The 18,099-nt window shown below is 41.4% G+C and overlaps 2 protein-coding genes across 10 annotated transcripts in view; one reads left to right on the top strand and one right to left on the bottom strand.

Moving 5' to 3' along the window:
- Positions 1–10,959, top strand: ESD (esterase D). 3 transcript variants are annotated; one of them, XM_083795945.1, is made up of 9 exons: positions 1–89; positions 1,246–1,316; positions 2,251–2,339; positions 2,522–2,620; positions 4,789–4,913; positions 6,061–6,180; positions 7,144–7,242; positions 9,516–9,683; positions 10,736–10,959. In XM_083795945.1, the coding sequence occupies exons 2-9, from the start codon at positions 1,249–1,251 to the stop codon at positions 10,814–10,816; spliced, it is 849 nt and encodes a 282-aa protein (XP_083652071.1). In that variant the 5' UTR covers positions 1–89; positions 1,246–1,248; the 3' UTR covers positions 10,817–10,959. The 3 variants fall into 3 exon arrangements, with proteins under 3 accessions (XP_083652071.1, XP_083652073.1, XP_083652072.1); XM_083795947.1 differs by having other exon boundaries at positions 47–89; positions 2,219–2,339; XM_083795946.1 differs by having other exon boundaries at positions 84–145.
- Positions 10,960–13,413: 2,454 nt separating this feature from the next.
- The window catches only part of LRCH1 (leucine rich repeats and calponin homology domain containing 1), a 123,760-nt gene continuing 119,074 nt past the window's right edge, over positions 13,414–18,099 (bottom strand). For all 7 annotated transcript variants that reach the window (XR_014571612.1, XR_014571613.1, XR_014571614.1 and 4 more), the window contains one exon: positions 13,414–16,014. Coding sequence is in view for 3 of the 7 variants with exons in the window: in XM_083795859.1 (XP_083651985.1) it covers positions 15,901–16,014 (114 nt within the window). In the remaining 4 variants the exon portion in view is untranslated. The remainder of the gene's footprint in view (positions 16,015–18,099) is intronic.

The raw sequence follows: 18,099 nt of genomic DNA, 5'->3' as shown, positions 1-18,099 counted from the left end.
CCGGAGGCGGGGCTGAGGGGAGGCGGTGCCCGCTCGGTGCCGCCCCTTCCCCCGCTCGTTCCGCCGCTGGGCCCCGCCGCTCCTCCGAGGTAAGGGAACGGGGTGAAGGGGGGCACCCAGCCGGGCTGGGGGCCTGAGGCTCGGGGTGAGCAGCGCGGTCGGGCCGGGGGCTCCCCGCTTCCCCCCGCGGGGCGGCGGCGGGCCCGGGCGGGCTTTCAGGCCCGGGCAGAGGGGGGCCGCGGGGCGGGAGGGCGGAAAGGAAGGTAAAGGAGAGTGCTTAAATGCAGCGGGGTGTGGGGAAATTCTGCCCAGAAATTAAAATCTGAGCCCGTAAGCGGCCCAGGCTGCCACGGCGGCCTCCTCAGGGCTCCCTCTGTGAGGACCCTGCCCGACGCCAGCCCCTCGGGGTGGTAAAGGAGCGTAAACGAGCCCGGAGGGACGGCTTTCCTTCCCTCAGGCAGGATAGGAGTGCACCGGGATGAGGGAGAGGGCGGTTTTAGTTTGGACAGTTATTACCTGGGTTGGCATCGGGGCTGGTTTGTAGCAGTGCCGACTCTTTACCCCTTTACCGACCAGCTGCCTGGCCATGAAACTCACATGAAACTTTTGTGGCCGCTTCTGTTCTCCCCCAGGCTTTTAGAGCAACGCAGTTAATTAAAGATGATCGCAGTCCTCAGTGCTGTGATAATTATAATTAGTGGCTGGGTACTGACACCCAGCAAAGCAAAGGCAGGGCAGGTTTTCTCCTGCATGTTCATCACGCAGGTAGCAGGCCACTCAGCATGTGTAGCTCCAGGCAAACCACAACACACAGTTTCTATTTCGTGTTTCACAGTAGCATTGGTATGCAAAGAGAAAGCTAAGATTACTGCAGAGGTAAAGGAATTGAGGATGCAGGTCTGTAAGAAAGCAGGAAAGTTTGGGGAGTTCTGCGCTCAAGAGTTCAGCTCTCCCTCTCCACTCTCCCCCAACTTCTTCTGTATTTCCAAGCCCTGAATTTAACTTTTATCCTGTATTCTGATTTCATCCCTGTTAGCCACTGTGGAGTTCTGCAGAAAGACAGCAATAAAACTGATGCTAATGTGGGGCAATAGAAAGCTAATGAAAGATCAGAAAGTGTTTGCAAGAGTCTTCTGAGAGACTGTGATATTAAAGATGACTTAAGTTGTATTCATGTTTTCTGTTCCTGTAACTTACTCCTGGAGTGTTTTATTTTCAAGTTTAACTTGCTCTTTTTTTTAACAGACCATGGCACTGAAGCAGGTTTCTAGCAATAAATGCTTCGAGGGTTTCCAGAAGGTGTTCGAACATGACAGGTAAACAGTACAAAAACAATCTGAATGTTTATTTTGGGGCAGTGAATCTTTGGTATCATTACTGTCAGTATTCTCAGCCTGCAGGAGAATGGTGTTCTCACTGTTATCCATATTTCAGTAAGGAATGTTGTCTTCCACTGTTCTGGCCTCGTTCTTTTCTGTGTTGATGTTTAACATGTTCAGTATGCTTAGTGCTGCAGACCTGAGATGGGAAGTCAGCATTTTCGCCTTTAAAGATGAGGGCCCCATTACTTTGGGTTTTCCTGTTTGCAGCATAGAGAGTCACTGTCTGTACAAAGTTCGGTTCACTCTACTGTATATTTTGCTTTTATGCACTCTTACAAAATGCCGTGAACAGAGAGACACAATAGATGTGTTCCTGTTGTCTGCTGAAGGTGAACAGAGAAGAATTCATTTAAAAATTTCTAATCCAAGGAAAAAGTCGTTATTCTTAGATATGCTTTTAATGACAATTTTAGGCTTTAGTATAAATTGGGCATTCATTCTGTAGATTTAGCACACTGAAAACACTTCCCTCTTGGTGGAGCGTGCGGTAAGCATATATTCTGTAATTCATGTGGTATGTTCTTCAGTAAAAATCACTTTCCAGTGTAACATGCAAGGCTCAAGTTAAATATTTCTGGGGTTCAAAATTCTATTATCAAGCTGTTCCCTGCTAGCAGCACTGCAAAATACAGCTTATTTGTAAGCCTGTGGTTTGGAAGTGTTGCAAACAAGGTGGGAAGGTTAACTGTTGCCAATTCAAGTGGCTGAGTTTTAAATTCCTTTTAATTTAACATGTTAGTTGTTATAATTCACTGACTAAATCTGTTTTTGAATGAAATACATTAATTCTGCTTTCTTTTTTTTTTTTAATGTTATGGACCTTGTTAATTAAGTAGCACTGATAACAAGGAGTGTTTTATTGATACAGTACAGAGCTAAAATGCAAAATGAAATTTGGAATCTACTTGCCTCCAAAAGCAGAAACTGGGAAGTGTCCTGTGCTGTATTGGCTCTCAGGTAAGTAACATGAATTTTAGGGAGTTAAAAAGAGAATCTTAAGAATATTAAAGCTACTGTGACCTGCATGTTCATGGAGATAGAAATCCTGCTTATTTTTCAAAGCCTTTTCTGTCAGAAAGGTTTTGGAAACTGGAATGCTGTGGGCAGTATGTAACGGATCATATTTTTCTGTCTCCTAGGGTTAACTTGTACAGAACAGAACTTTATAACAAAAGCTGGTTTTCAGCAAGCTGCAGCTGAACATGGCCTTATTGTAGTTGCACCAGACACGAGCCCACGTAAGTTTTAACAGAAAATATGACTGAAGATACTTCAGTTGTTATCGTGAAGTACACTGTCTTTATTCTCAAAGAATGGAGTGCTGCAGTTTGCTACGAAGTGCATTGCCCACCTGAGTCAGAATTTGACCTTGCCTCTATATTGTTGGCTGGATTATATCATCTGTATTCTTAATAACAGTCTAGTAAAGGTTCGACATTTGAAACTCTTTTATTGTTTCGGCACTAAAACTAGAACAAAGGGGCCATTGAATTCAGCGTGGATGAGGAAAAGAGGGAAAACAAGAAATGTATGTTATCAGAAATGCTTGCACTTTATGGCTTGCTGAGGCTTAAAAGAAAAATCTGGAGAACTCTGTTGTCAGAAAGCTATAATGTTTACTTTTGATTCTATACTGTCTCCTGAAGCCTACTAAATCCATGTCTCCAGAGCATTTTGGTACTTAAACAAGTTTAAAGCAAATGACAACGCTTTCCCCTTGCACCTGCAATAGAGTGTTTTTTTAATACTGTTTTAAGATGATGTGTTGTTATTTTACAAGACTGAGCTTCTGCGTGGTATGAGAAACCTGAAAATGGTGGCTCTGCAGTCACTGGAAATACAGTGACTTTGGGGGATTCAGTGTACAATGTTTAGTATTTGCTGGGTTCTGCTAAAGTCTCATCGGTGCTGCTGTACGAGAACAGTGCCACCTTTGTACATTTCGTAAGCTTTAGCACATCAGGTCTGAACGCAGGTAATAGGGGAATGAAGTGATGTTCTTTCCAGAGGACATTTTTCATACCTAGGCTTTGAAGTTGTGTCAGGTCAAAAAAAAAATTTAGTATGAAAACTTGACGTATCTGTAGTTACAGCTTCTCTGTCAGGTTCTGGTAGAATTTACCTTTCCTCCTTTGTAGAGATTTGTTTTCCAGATTTGATGAACAGTTACATTTTTTTTTCTTTGTTCCTTTTCAAGTTTATTTTTTTTTCAGAATTTCTCTTAAGTTTCTTTTAGCAAAATCAATGTTGCCTTCATTGCCTGGTAGGACTTTCTGAATTTTTGTCCATCTCTGGGGGTCAGGAGATAACAGAATTTTGTATCCAACATGTTGTGTAAGCGCCCCCAGCTCCCTCTGACTGCTGGACTCTTAAGTTACAAAACCAGTGAGTGCTCAAGGGCACGTCACTGGAGCAAACTCAACTTTGACCCTTGCAAAAATCCGATTTCATATAGTGACAAAGTGGCAGGTAGCTCTGCACAAATTGACAGGGATGGTCAAATCACACATGGGCTAGAAAACCAATATAATTTTGGATTGCTAAAACTGGGAACATTTTGGAGAAAGGAAGGCCATTATTTCCTGTCAGATATAGCTTGAAATATTACCTTCTGTTCTGAAAAAGAAGCTTGTAAATCACAGGCTAATCGAAGGGAGGGTAAGAGATGGGGCGCATCGGCTTTCAAGGAGACATTTGCAAATTTAGTTTGAAAGTGTGGCCTTGGAAAAGAGGATACAACCCTGCAGTTATTCAGAGGAGAAATTAAGTTTTATGGCGAGTTATAGGTGGGAGGAATGAAATGAACTGCAGAAAAAGTACAGTTGTGTACTTACAAAAAGGCAGGGACAGTCAGTGTTACTGTGCTGTGGAACCTTAAAAAGGGGAGGTATACCAGGCGCTATTTGAAGCACATAAGCTGCTCTGGGCAAACCACTTGGTGACAGGTAGTTCTGTTTCTCTAAGGGAAACAAAATTTTCTACTGTTTCTGTTTTTCACAGTTTCCTGTGCTTGACAGGATGAAATCTAATAGCTGAGGTAAACTGATCACACCAAGCAACGATTAAAAATTTTTATTAAGTCCCTGGGTAAATTGGAGGAAGCTTTACAGACTTAGTTTAAGAGAGGTTTGTGTACTGTGCTTATTTATGAGGGGCTACTGAAACAAGGTAGAACTTCACTACGTCTGTTGGTAATGTCTAAGTGGCGTTTTGAAAGCATTGCTGAGATAATACTTGAAAACTCCGTATTAATGAATGGAAATCTGAGTTGCCCTACCAGATGGAGGGCTAGAGACATGGGATTGAGAAACCAATGCCCAGAGTGTCTAACCTGAACGACAGTTTCTCTGGTTCTGAGCATCTAGTAAAGATGAGGTGGTAACTATAGAACCAATTTTCATGGCAGGTGGCTGCAATATTGAAGGAGAAGATGAAAGCTGGGATTTTGGCACCGGTGCTGGTTTTTATGTGGATGCCACTGAAGAACCTTGGAAAACAAACTATAGGATGTACTCCTACATAAAGGATGAGGTAACTTTGTTGCTGGGTTCTGCTGGGTAAGCTATGGAAGGAATGTGATTCAGTCATGCTCTTTGTTCCAAGCACCAAGGCCTGCTTAAGGTGATCTTGATAGCCTATAAGTAACTGTTTGTTGTTTTCTGCTTTCCTCTTTTAATTTTTTAGTCCTTTTTTTTTCTTTAAATGGATTTATTATTTCTTTTCAATTCTTGATTATTTCAGTGACTGAATTTACCAAGTGTTCAGGCCCTTCCTTCCCAAACAGTAACTGTGGTAAAAGTGAAGAGGGGGAGAACAGCACAGAGGTGTTGGCACCTATCTGGGAGTAAGCAGGAACTCCCTGAATCTGCTTTCCTGCCTGAGGTGTCACAGGGTTGGCGTACACTTCTAATCCTGATTTGTTAGTTGTGCAATCTCAGTTCTTATAAAGTCTCTGTTCTGCTGATTCTGAAACCACCCCCTGCATTTCACTGCACCAGTGCTCCAGTTGTGTTGCTCACTTTGACTTCTTCCACTGTCTGTCTTGGGAGGATGCCAATACTGGTGCAAATAATTTTTTTAAGAACAACTTGCCGTTCTGGTCATTTATGGGAGCATGTACATATTTATGGATCTACTAGAAGGAGATACATAAGGAGCGCATCTTGTGTTACTGGGCTGTGATAAATTTCTGCAGAGATATTTTGAATTGCTTATTGTTAGATTAGATGTTTTCTTTGACTTTTGCAGTCCTGTTCAAATTGCTTTCAGGTCATCATCACGAATGTCAGGCTAGAAGCAAAGATGTGCCTTTGGTTTCATAGAACAGCCTGGGTTGGAAGGGACCTCAAAGACCACCCAGTCCCACCCCCCAGCCATGGGCAGGGACACCTCCCACCAGACCAGGTTGCCCAAAGCCCCATCCAGCCTGGCCTTGAACACCTCCAGGGATGGGGCAGCCACAGCTTCTCTGGGCACCCTGTGCCAGGGCCTCACCTCCCTCTGAGGGAAGAATTTCCTCCTAACAGCTGATCTAAATCTCCCCTCTTGTAGGTTAAAACAATTCCCCCTTGTCCTATCATGATCTGCCTGAGTAAAAAGGTGTGTTAGTTATTTGTATACTACTTTGTCTAAACATACTACAGTTGTTTTAATGTTTTATTCCACTCTTCCTTTACAGTTGCCCAAACTGATAAATGCCAATTTCCCAACTGACCCTGAACGGATGTCTATTTTTGGGCATTCCATGGGAGGTCATGGAGCTCTTATTCTTGCTCTGAAGAATCCTGGAAAGTACAAAGTAAGATATAGTCCAGCCTATATGTGATACACTAAGGCTTATACAGACTTCTATACAAGTTAAGAAAGAAAACCTGATACCAAGTTCTGTTACAGTGTTAAATACGTACATAGTTTTAGTTGTAGTAGTTTGTTGATAACCTATTATTAGAATATTGAAGATTGCCAGAAACACCACTCTGGAATGTGTGAGTATTTGACATTAGTGAAATTAAAAAGTAAAAAATAAAAAGGAAAAAAGAAAAAAAAAATGCAAATTTTAAAAGCTAAGAAAAGTTCAGTTTCTTTTTGAAGATGCTCAGTTCTTCCAAGCTAACTGTGATAGTTAAATACAAACAGGTTCCTTTTAGGTCTGGAGTGAATACACACTGCTAATATTGTCTAGAAATCTTGTCTTGTTTGTTTTGAGCTTTTATTACCAGCAAACCTATTTGCTGCCACTATTTGTGTGTTTGCTTGGAACTTACTGCAGAGTCTATTAACTCCAACTGACCGCAAATTTAACTACAGGCACTGGGACTCCCCACAAAATAGAATCTGGACCCCTTTCCTCTTCTTTCTATCTGGCGTTTGCATGTCAGCTTTCTTAAGGATTGGGTTTTGGAGTGTTCAAGGTGTCTAAAGGTGCATTCATTTTCATTCCACTTGAACATAAGCATGCTGGAATGGATGGATCAAACTAACTTCTCCCAGCAAATAAAGGAATGGGGCATCTAGCCCGCCCTTTTGAAGCTTGGCTTGTGCAAAAAGGAAAGCAAACATTGTGGGGCTAGGGAGAACAAAAAAAAAAGGGAAGTAGTACGATGGTTAGGACACCTAGCTCAGAGGGTCGGTGGCAGTCCTGGTTTCTGGCTGTAGCTTCAAACAGCTTTTGAAAAGGCTTTTGGTTTGCTTCTTGGTTATCAGAAATCACTTTTCTTAACTCATGCGTTGTTGTTTTATTTCATGCTTTCTTTCTCAACAGTCTGTATCGGCTTTTGCTCCTATCTGCAACCCTATTCAGTGTCAGTGGGGGAAGAAAGCCCTTGGCGGATATCTGGGATCGGATGCAAGCAAATGGGAGGTAGGTGGTGGAACTCACAGGCCTTTAAAATGCATCAGCGAGTGATCTGTAAATGCAGCAGGAGTCTGGAACAAAATTCTGGGTGCCCCTGAGCTGATATTGTTCTTTTACTGCTCTCCTAAGCATGGATAAGCATTGCACGCGTCTGGTGGGTATGTCTTGCTATTGCCTGATGGTGCTTATGACAAATGCAATGAAATAAAGGCTCTCATCAAATTGACTTAATTCTTCCTTGTTTTATGAAGGTCTTAAATTGTGGGCTTAGAAGAAGTATGGGCAGTTTGAGACTTTCTGTAATGCATGGAAGCAGTGAGTGTTTCAAAGACTACTAGTTGGTGGCCTATCTCTCAGAAACTCATTTCTCAGTGTACATAACTGCTATTTATTTATTATTTTTTTTTTGTGGTAGCCTGAAAAGAGAGCCTGCTACAAACTGATCAGGGACTGGTACGTCTCGTGGCACCTGCAGGAGCAGCCTTTCAGAGGTAGCTAGCAGAGGATCCCACTGGATACTTGGAAATCGGTATCCCATAGAAAAGGATTAAACCAGAAAGAGGTGGTTTTAGCTCCAGGGCCCTAATTTTGAGATATAAATGGTCTTATATGAATTGCTAAGGTACAAAATTATTTGTGTGCCTGTTGCTGCATTGTTTGGGCAGCCCTTCAGTACTTTTAATCTCAGCAGAAACTTTGCACTGTATCCCTAGATTTAAATGAGAGGGATCACTGTGACCAGGTATTCTAGTTTCCTTATATATAAACCCAAGCTGCAGTTAAATCCCTTGTAAATTGGATTAAAGTATCTCTTGGGAAGATACTCAGGTCTGATATAAATACTACAGGAATAGAGAGCACTAGCTGTTAGTTAAGTAGTTTATATATTTTAAAATTGACAATTAAATTTGCTTAAGCTTAGCAGAATGGATTTATTTTGCTAGAAGTGTGTTTTCTGGCTCCTTAACTCACTTTGAAGCTCCTCTGCAAACCCAGTCCAGCATATCAACAGCAGGCATCAGGAACAGACTTAGGCATGCCTTTGACACAGATATGCAACCGCTCATCTCTGTATTTCTGCTTAAAATCACTGTGTTAGTATGTGCAAGGGTTGTTTTATGCCGTGGCCACAGCACTCAGGTGAGTCTAAGCTTCCTTGTCCATTGCAGCGTCATCTCTGCATCTGGTGGTGTCCTGGGAGCGTGGCACTGATACCTTTGCTATACGGCCCCGCCTTTTGCTGTCTGTTGGTCACCTGTTCTTGTCCACTGCCTTAAACACCTGTGCTTTTTAAAGGATTTTTTCTGAGTGTATACCAAGCACAGGACCCAACAGGGAACGTACTTCCCATTCACAAGTACATTTTGAAACACGTTCCTGTGTGCCATTTTGGTTTCTCTGTTGTGCAAAGCTTTCTTGGTCAAAATATCATGGTAACTTTCAGGTTAAATGCCTTCCTTGAGAACAGGTGTGTTACACCAGTGTTTTGACCTTTAGTTGCCAAAACAGTTACATCAGGACACCAAATTATTACGGCAGGATCCAGTATCTGTACACAGGTATGTGTTGGTACTAGATGATAATGGTGTTCTTCAGTTCTTTATGAATTTAGCCCTGTATGGGAAGTTCTGTTTGGTCCAGGAATTTTGTCAAGCTCCCAACTTGTTAATTATCGAGGTCGTATCATTTGCCCTTTTTTAAAAACATAAGTGTGACTTTTCAGTTGCTTGGAATTTCCTCAGTTTTTAGAGATTTTGAAGATACAGAAGTGCAAAGACCAGTCAGTCAGCCTGTTTTTAACTCTCAGATGCTATTATCCACAGTACCTGTTGTTTGTTTTTTTTTTTCTAATTGGTTTGCTTTCCTAGCTCTGTCCAACATTGTCACCCATAGTTCCTTCAGGAACAAAGGAAACTTCATGACATATGAATCCATAATCCATGCTTTTCAAGTATGAAACAGAGATATTTATACATTATTTTTTTCAGCATCGTTATTGATGTAAAGTTTCTGTCAACTAATATTTTCTCCTTATTTTTTTGCATACCGTATTTGCTAATTTCCTAACTTTGATTTATACCCAAATTCCTCTGTTGTCATTAAGCAGAATTGTTCTTTTTTTTTTTTTCTTTCCTCCAACCTGTAGTTACAGAGAAGTGCATGAGAGCCTGATGCTCTTCCAAAGTTCAGTGTGATGTCCTGATTCTCTTCTTGCAGTCAGCGAATTTGGCCCAGACTAACATACAGAATTGAACGTTGTCTCTCTTTGATTTCTGCAGGCGTACGATGCTACGCAACTTGTGAAGTCCTATCCAGACTCTCACCTGGACATCCTGATCGACCAAGGCAAAGACGACCAGTTCCTGTCAGCGGGCCAGCTACTGCCGGACAACTTCATTGCCGCCTGCACCGAGAGGAAAATCCCAGTGGTCTTCAGACTGCAGCAGGCAAGTCTGCACCAGCAGGCTTGGTGCTTTGTGATTTTGGGCTGTATGCAGCAGGTAGTCAGGAGGGCGTCTTGTTACTGGGCGTGCTTTTACTTACCTGTGAGTCTGTCCCTGGCCGAGGGAGGAAGGGGGAAAGAAGTTAGGTTTTGCTGTGCATCAGCTGTCAAGGAGTGCGATATCCATCAGGCCCAGCTGCGTTTCACCGCTAGGTGGGGTCATGGTTTTACTTTCAACGAACTGATCTGATGATCCTCAGCCAGTGGCAGGCTGAAGCAGCAGCGTTCGTGATTTCCAACCGGTCTCACGGTTGCTGTACAAGCAATACAAAAGTTGTATTTTTGCAGGATTCCTTATCTGTACTGTATCCTTATCGTGCTCAGTGTGGAGCTTTGTGATTTAGCTTGCCTGTGTTTGTGGAAATCATGAAGGTTGTGGAATTGCTTGGAATCTTAGATTCACTTAAAAGACCTGGATGGAAGGATTGCTTTTCCTGCAGTGCAGTGACCCAGAATAGCGCCACACTGAGGGCACTGGAGGCTTTGTAAGCAAGTGGCAACTTCAGGCCAGACCCAGTGAGGGGCCCGGTTGTGGAGAGTGACAAAGATTGTCCTTTTATACAGCCCTGTGCCACAAGATACAGCTAGTGCTGACAAAGTGGAACAGTTCAGAGGTTTCTTTGTAGTTTTAACATGGTGCTGGAGCATTAATTCAGACTTGGTCTGTGTTTTTATAACCTGTATTTTACCAGTAGGGCAATGCTAGGGAGGGGAACGATTTTCTCAAATTGCATCCTGCTCTGCAGCTGACCCTTGCTGTTACCCAACTCTAACTCACATGCCCCAATTAGGGCAGGTGAAGGTGCATTTGTTGTTCATGCTCAGCCTGTTACTTAGGTATGCTTTACAGCTTTTATATATAAGGCAGGTGTTTTTGATTTCTTAAAACAGATTAAAACATAAGAGACATTAACTTGCCTAGAAGAGAGTGTAGCCTGACTGCTTTATCACGAACTACGTATGTTTGCTGATTTATTCTTTGCTGTTATTTTCTAGGGTTACGATCACAGCTATTTTTTCATTGCTACATTTATTAATGACCACATCAAGCACCATGCAAAATACCTTAATGCTTGAACTACTTGGATGGAAGTGTCATCTGTCCGGTGTGAATCCTGAGGTGCAGGTGAACACAACAAAAATCATTTGCTGAAGTAGCATCTGTAAAATGGAGCTCTTCTGATTGTACTGCTAATACAATAAAGTCTCACTTAATTTGGTGTGTGTTTTAGAGTAAGTATTTTGAATATTCTGGCATGCCCTGAAAACTCACCCAATACTATGCGGTCTAGGTTAATGTGAAAATTAGCAGATGAGTTTCAGAATAGGAATGTGGGTATGTTCTTGGGCCCTCAAGACTGTTTCTAGCACAACTGTCCAAAGGCTATGAATAAAAGTGTGCCTCCTCAGCTAATTGAATACCAGCGTTCAGTTCATCGCAGAGCGCTAAAGGAAGCGCTACAACCAGTCAAGCTACTTAATTAATCTGAAGTGTTTGGTGTGTTTTTCCTTGGCCTCTTTCAGTATATTCCAAGGACAAAATCTGGTGGAGGATAGAGAAGGTTGGTGTGCATTGTGGTTTACTGTTCTGTGCATTATTAATATCCGACCGGTAATCTGAAGAGTATTTCATGGATGATACTCAAAAGAAAAGACTTCTAAAAAACAAGTGAAGGAAGCAGCCTGTAATAAAGGTGTTTTTTCTCCACTCGTCAGCTCTGCTCTTCCCATGGTGAAGCTGAGCCTACCCGTAACATGCAGAGGGGGAAAGGCAGCCTTTACTTCCCCAGGGAAGGGTGTTCCGTCTGGATTTGCTTAGCTGCAATCCCAGACTACTCCTGAGACTTTTATTGTATTTAAGGGAAATGGTTGTGCCATTTTTTTCATTCCCTAAGGAGTACAGGCACCTGCATGTTACATTAGAGGTCATTAAAAAGCAGGTTTAACCCTGTAATTTAAGTGCTTTTAACCACTATTTTAGAACTGCTGGATTAATGTTAGGAAACAGGTTGCCCTGCATGGGAGGAAAAAAGGCCCTCTTTTGTACTTGATACATTTTTATGGCATAATTCTAAGTCTCCCATTTTTCTGTGGATGGGTGTGGGGAATTTTTTTTCCTCTGCTCTTAGACTGCAGTCCTTCAGGAGATCAGCTGCAATGTTGGCTTTTCCAAACAACAGGACAGCTACAATTTTAGAGCTGAAAGTACCTTTCAGAGCCACTACTCAATACACCTAAAAATTGACTGTCCTTCAGTACTGTTTGTTTTCTTGATAAAACTTTGCATTTCCACGCTCTGCTGCTTTCCTCTTTGCAAGTTACCTTCAGTTGCCCTGCTTGTGAACAGGAGCAGATTCAGGTGAGTGTCAGCAGGGCTCTCAGGCGGGTCCCCAAGGACTTGCTGCAGATGTCAGTAACCTCGAAGTTTTACAGAAGCTGTCCTGACTCTGACGGCTGCAAGTCCAGGACAGAGCAAACCCCTGAGAAGACTTGGGGTACTTGAATCATCTGTGCGGGTGGTTATAGGCACCTGGTCTCACCCCCACCTTAACAAGAAGTTGTGTGAGACTGCAAAATCCATTGTTGGCAAGGCTCAGACCTCAACTGGGCACCACCAGCAGCTGGCTGCTGATAAATAGTCTGTGGCAACAGCCACAAAGGCACTTAGCTTCCTTGGCTGTCTGGAGTAGGGTCTCCCCTGGAGAGTACTGCAGAATGCACCTTCCCTGCTGAAGTCTGCTACCCAATGTGAACACAGCCATAAAAATCATCTGGCTGAGGCAAAGAGACTTCCTTAGAGACATGAGAAACCAGCAGAATCTGTATTTAAGTGACTTCAGAAACCTGCACGGGAAAAGAGAAGGCCATAGACTTTACCCTTCGAGCAGCAGTCTCCACTGCCCATCTCTACACAGCCAGAAAGGCAAAGCACTACGGCACAGAACTGTCACACTCAGCTAGCCTCAGGTCAGAAAGGGTTACTGCATTATTTTCTTGGCTTTACTAGAAGAACGAGCTCAGATCTGTTTTGCTAAAGTAAGTGCCTGCAGGATTAGCGCTGCATTTCCAAAGGAAAGGAGGAAAAAAAAGCTGCACTGTACAGAGTAGGAAGCAGTAAAAAAAGAACGACTCCTAGGGTGATGTGAGTCGGAGACTGCTCTGGAGGAGCAGCAGCTTGAAGTCTTCCTTCTCCCCCAGCTGAGCCGTGGAACCCAGGGCAGTTCATCCCCCTGCTGCTCTTCACTAAATGATGGGAGATTTTAGGCAACAGGGGCAGCAAAGCCTCAGGAAGCTCACGTGCAGGAATTTTAATTCCTCTCTCCAGAGCCTGAAGCAGGGATTTGAATCTGTGAAGGAAATGCAGCAAGCCCCTTTGTAAGTGCAGGGACTGGCAAAAACAGCCCTGCTGGGGCCCCTCTGTTCAGCTTTGAGTACATAAAACCAGGTGCCTATAATACAAAAGAACCCCAGCAGCTTTCCTAGCTGATAAAAATACTAAACAGACAACCTGACAGTTATGGGCTCTTATTCTCAGTTTAGCTGTAAAATTGCTCTATTTGGGTCGTGTAATCACCTTCTCCTTACCCAACTCCTCATGCATCATTCACAGCATTAAGCTCTCCAGGTACCAGCTCTTGTACAATAAACTGTCAATCACAGGGGCAGTCATTAAATGGTTTCTACAAATAATAGAGTTTAATTGTAACTACAGTAAAGATTTCCTATATACATTATGTTCACTGCTTATGGTATTATAGATTTGCCATGCATGTTTTATTGCACATGTAAATAGTGTACAAAGAGTCATGAAGATTCTCTCTTTAGCCGTACAGGTTAAGACTGCATAAAAAAAGCTGTATTACAAAATATTCAGAGCTATTTACAGCCAACTTTAAGCAAATACCGAAGGACACTATCAGGAGAAAAAACAAAGTTTTAATTATGAAAAAACAAGATTTGTCAAAATAATAATTACAAAGCTTCATGTTGCAATATATACATTGTAAAAAAATACTCAGGAAACCTGCATTTTATCCCTCAAGATGCAGAAATTAATAATCCTATTTTTATACTCCATCTTTGAATGCTTTTTAAAATTTGATAAACTCTAACTTGAAAACTTACTTTCTTTACATTGCTCATGCTTTTTGACAAAACAGATATTTGTGCAGCTCTGTAAAATATTAAAATACATTTTTAATTTAGTGTTAAAGTGCACAGTACATTTTTATAGGAAACAATATGCTAGCTGCCAATCAAAATTATAATTTAAGTCAATGTTCCCTCTACAAAAAGAAACGCTTTGCTTTGGTTGAAGTGACTGGCTATTCCATGTCTCACTGTCTGCAAGTCCACTTTTCTCCTCCTAGCGCGCTGCTCTCACTACAGACCAGGAAATTGGCAATTTGTGGTGTTAAAATGCATAGTCTGCATTCAAATACTGTATTAAAGACTAAAAATCTGCTATGGGAATACCGGTATTTTTAAATGCAGCATGTGAACATGCCTGTAACTTTGCCTAGATACACAGTAGTGACAAGTACGCACCGCTCTTTTTTCCAAAAAGTCTTTATACAATGGTTTGCTCCACATTCTCTTGCTAGTTAATTCTCCCACCACATTGTCTCATTACTGTCATTAATGCCTTTCAAACTACTTGCTTATATGCAACAGTGACCCCCTACCAGCTAGCCTTTTCATCACATGCAGCTTTCCTGTCCTGCTTGCTCAAGTTACATCTTTTAGCTTTTCAGACCAAAGAAAAATGGATGCTCCAGATGCTGTGATAATCACTGCGCTGGAACTTTTAGATCTACAACATGTAATGTTTCAACAATAAGTTATGCTTTTAAGAAAACTCTTCCAAAATTTTAAGTAGTAAGTAAGAAAAAGAACCTTATTTCCTATTGCTGATGTGGGCTTAGAGGTCAGATCCTGCAAACATTCACTACAGAACATTGTGCTTAACTCACTGGGAAGCTACGGGACTCAGCGATGATGACGACCACACGGAGAAGCACTGTACCCAGCAGCTTGCATCTGGAAGATCAGGTCTTTAAGAATGCCTTTGGCAATTTTATCTCCTATCAACAGATTTATTGAAGGTTGGTTGGTTGTTAACCTTGTTAACGTTCTTGTGCTATTTCTCGATATTCGTTCTGTAGTGCTGTAGTCTTTACAAGAAGTTACAGTGCAAAAATCATATTTCAAGACACATGATCCTAATGCACATCATTTTGTTGTGGCAAAAGTTAAATGTCTTGTGCATAGTAAAATAAGCGATCAAAAATATTTGTTCACATTTCTTTTTCAAGTTTGTCTTTTTTTTTTTTTAACATCTATATACAAGTAAAATGGGTGTGCTCTCTGTTTCAGCCAATTGAGCCTACTGGGGGAGAAGTGCTTCTGGAATGTAGGAAACTGAACGGAATGCAGACAAACTTTTACCAATGTTCCACTAATTGAAAAATAAAGAATGCCATTCCAGCTAGCTGTTCTTTTAATAAAAGCACCTATTTTGATTGATTGTTTTTTATCTTACATATTAGAAAATACAATTTATGGAGATCTAGAGCTACTGCACACCAAGTTGAATAAAAAATAACTAAATATTTATATTAAAATAAAGTGTTTAACCACAAAAAAGCAGTAATAAAATACAGTTTCCTAATTTACATTTTGCATCCAAAGGATGAATAACAACTCACTAATAAATAATATTTATATAAATATTTTACGTCTGGATATTTTTTTAAAAGGCAACAGCCTGAAGCAACTGCAGAAAAACCTAACATGGTAGAAGTCTGATTTACTCTCCCTCCCCCCAAAAATGATTACACTGATTCTTAGTTTAGTAATATGAAGGTATCTTGCTGCAAGACAGCTGTGTACTCCACACATTTATAAGTGGCAGAGAGGTGGCTGTTTAAGTACTGTACAAAGTGAACTATAAAAGCAGTGAAGCGCCAATTTGCTCTATAAAATGTTTCTGTTTAGTTTCAGGTTTGAAGTTCGACGCATGTGTACAGTCTCAAAGATTATTTCAAAATCAGAAGTATAAGAATACTCTTGGAGCACTGTTTTTTCAATGCAGTTTGAAAAGATGGGCAGTGATTTCGTTCTTTGATGGCACAGTGGAGCTGGTAACAGCATGGACAGTTTCATGTGAATAAAGCTTGTTTCACTGTGGTTACATCTAGCAATGCTTGAACTGTTATGCTCACTTTTACCAAGCCCTTTTCTTCTAGGATGTGATGTGGTAGGCAGAGCTTCTCCTAGAAAAAGACAAACAAAGGAGCAAAGATTAGGTTATTCAGTACTGATTGCAAAATGTCACTCTATACGAACACCCAACAAGTAGGAACCATTTGCAGTTTGAAAGATTTATCCTGTGATTTTGACAGAAAGTATCTCATTTTGCTCTGGGCCTTACAGGAAACCAATCTGTTCCGTGGTCATTACGGTATATAAACATCATAACTGAGAGTGAAGGCCACCAGGTACACGCTGAACGTCTACCTATGAAGTGAGATAACATGGTGTTTGCCCATTGTTACATACGAGTTAGTCTGGGGACAGAAGGCTGTTTAATCAGCCAAAAAATGTTCTACCACTGAGCTCGAGAAGGGGAGGTCTTGGTCCCAGGATACGCACCTTGGAAGTCACCCCTTAGCATTTACAGAAAAGTGTGCGTAATGGTGCGCGTTCACTGGATGAAGCATTTCATTCTGAGTATGCTTAGTCTGAAATATCCAGGAATCGACTTCATTTACCATTAGGACACAGCACTCACGGTCAGGATGAAACCTACTAACTGTCCACAGGGCTGTTTATCAGAAGGCAGTCAGATAACAAATACTGCTTTCTCCAACAGGTAGCAGGGAACCACAGAGTGGATCATTACAGAAAGCCTTCCTTAGAGACGTAGCCTTGTGTCACAACTGGCTCCATCTTTAAGAAAGTTAATATAACTGTGTATTCATGTTAACGGAATATATGAGATTATGAAATCAGGCACCAGGCTTATAATAAATAGATGTCTACATCACAAACCATAATTACAACTGTGAGACTCACTGCCACAAAATGTAAGCCAGAAGTGTAAATGGGATGACAAAAATACATGGATGGAAAAAAAATCAAATGCCATTAAACACAAACACGTGGATACAACATCTGGCTCATGAAGTCCCTGAACTGTATGTCAGGTCGCTTTAAGTTTGAAAAAGCACCATATAAGTGATCTAACCTCCTGTTCTTTCCCTAAGCATCTCTACATGACCATCGGCAGTCAGATAATGATTTTTTGTTTTTAGAAAGAGAGGATTGTTTTGATATTCTCAGTATTGAATTTTTTAGCTGTTCAATAAATTTCCAGCTTCTAAAACTAGTGATGCATTTGAGATTACATTTTAATTGCTTGGCTGTCTTCTATTGAATATTCTTGCTTCTGTAATGTCAGAGATGTCACCTAAGGGTCTCATTTTATCTTTATATAATCCACGGTCCTTTGTCACAGTAATGATATCTCCAATTTAAACATCACTCAACCTCTCTTCTCATGATTTCCTTTATGCACACCCAACACTTGGCTCTCAAGCTTTTGTGAAGATCCTCACACTCCAGTCCCAGAATGAGAATCTGAAAATAGCACCAACTCTTTTCACTTCCTCTCCAAGAAAACTGAAGACAATTAACCAGGGGCCTAAAAACAATGCATGAGGCATCCAACTGATAACCTCTTTAGGGCGATGAAAACTGATCACCTGCTGCCACAGCTTCAACCAACCTCCAGTTTAAAGCAGTTCATCTCTCACTTGGGCTGCTCCCTTCCCTTCATGGCAAACTGGAACTGGTTTGCCCTGGACTTTGAACACATCAAAATCTCAAAGTGAGATCCATCAACAACAGTGTCAAATAGCCTCTAAGAGGACAAATTCCAGAGTCTATGGAAATTGCTAATAAAACCTTCACCAAGAAGGTTTCATGTTTAGTTTGAGGTAGATTTATTGCAGCCCACTGAAAAGTGAGAACCAAACTTTTTTCCACAACTATGGCATCTGGTATTGGTAAATTATAAAAGGTAAGCATAAGATATGAATATTATATTTACTATTTAAAATGTTTCTATATATGTATGTGTATGTATCTATATATTAATGTTCATGGGTTAAGGTTCATTGTGTCCTAAGCTACATCAAAAGCAGAGTGGCCAGCAGGTGGAAGAAGGTGATTCTCCGCCTCTGCTCTGCTCTTGTGAGACTCCAGCTGGAGCCCTGCGTTCAGCTCTGGGGCCCCCAGCACAAGAAGGACATGGAAGTATTAGAACAAGTCCAGAGGAGGGCCATGAAGATGATCAA

The sequence above is a fragment of the Anser anser genome, assembly GCF_964211835.1.
Source record: "Anser anser genome assembly, chromosome: 1".
NCBI classification, from domain to species: domain Eukaryota; kingdom Metazoa; phylum Chordata; class Aves; order Anseriformes; family Anatidae; genus Anser; species Anser anser.
Note: the sequence above shows the minus strand (reverse complement) of the source record. Positions and strands in the feature narration are given on the sequence as shown.

Excerpts from the sequence above, each read along its gene's own strand:
- ESD (XM_083795945.1), top strand. The coding sequence starts at position 1,249 with ATGGCACTGAAGCAGGTTTCTAGCAATAAATGCTTCGAGGGTTTCCAG. Across the intron at positions 4,914-6,060 it reads ACTCCTACATAAAGGATGAG|TTGCCCAAACTGATAAATGC; the intron begins GTAACTTTGTTG and ends CTTCCTTTACAG. Across the intron at positions 9,684-10,735 it reads TGGTCTTCAGACTGCAGCAG|GGTTACGATCACAGCTATTT; the intron begins GCAAGTCTGCAC and ends GTTATTTTCTAG.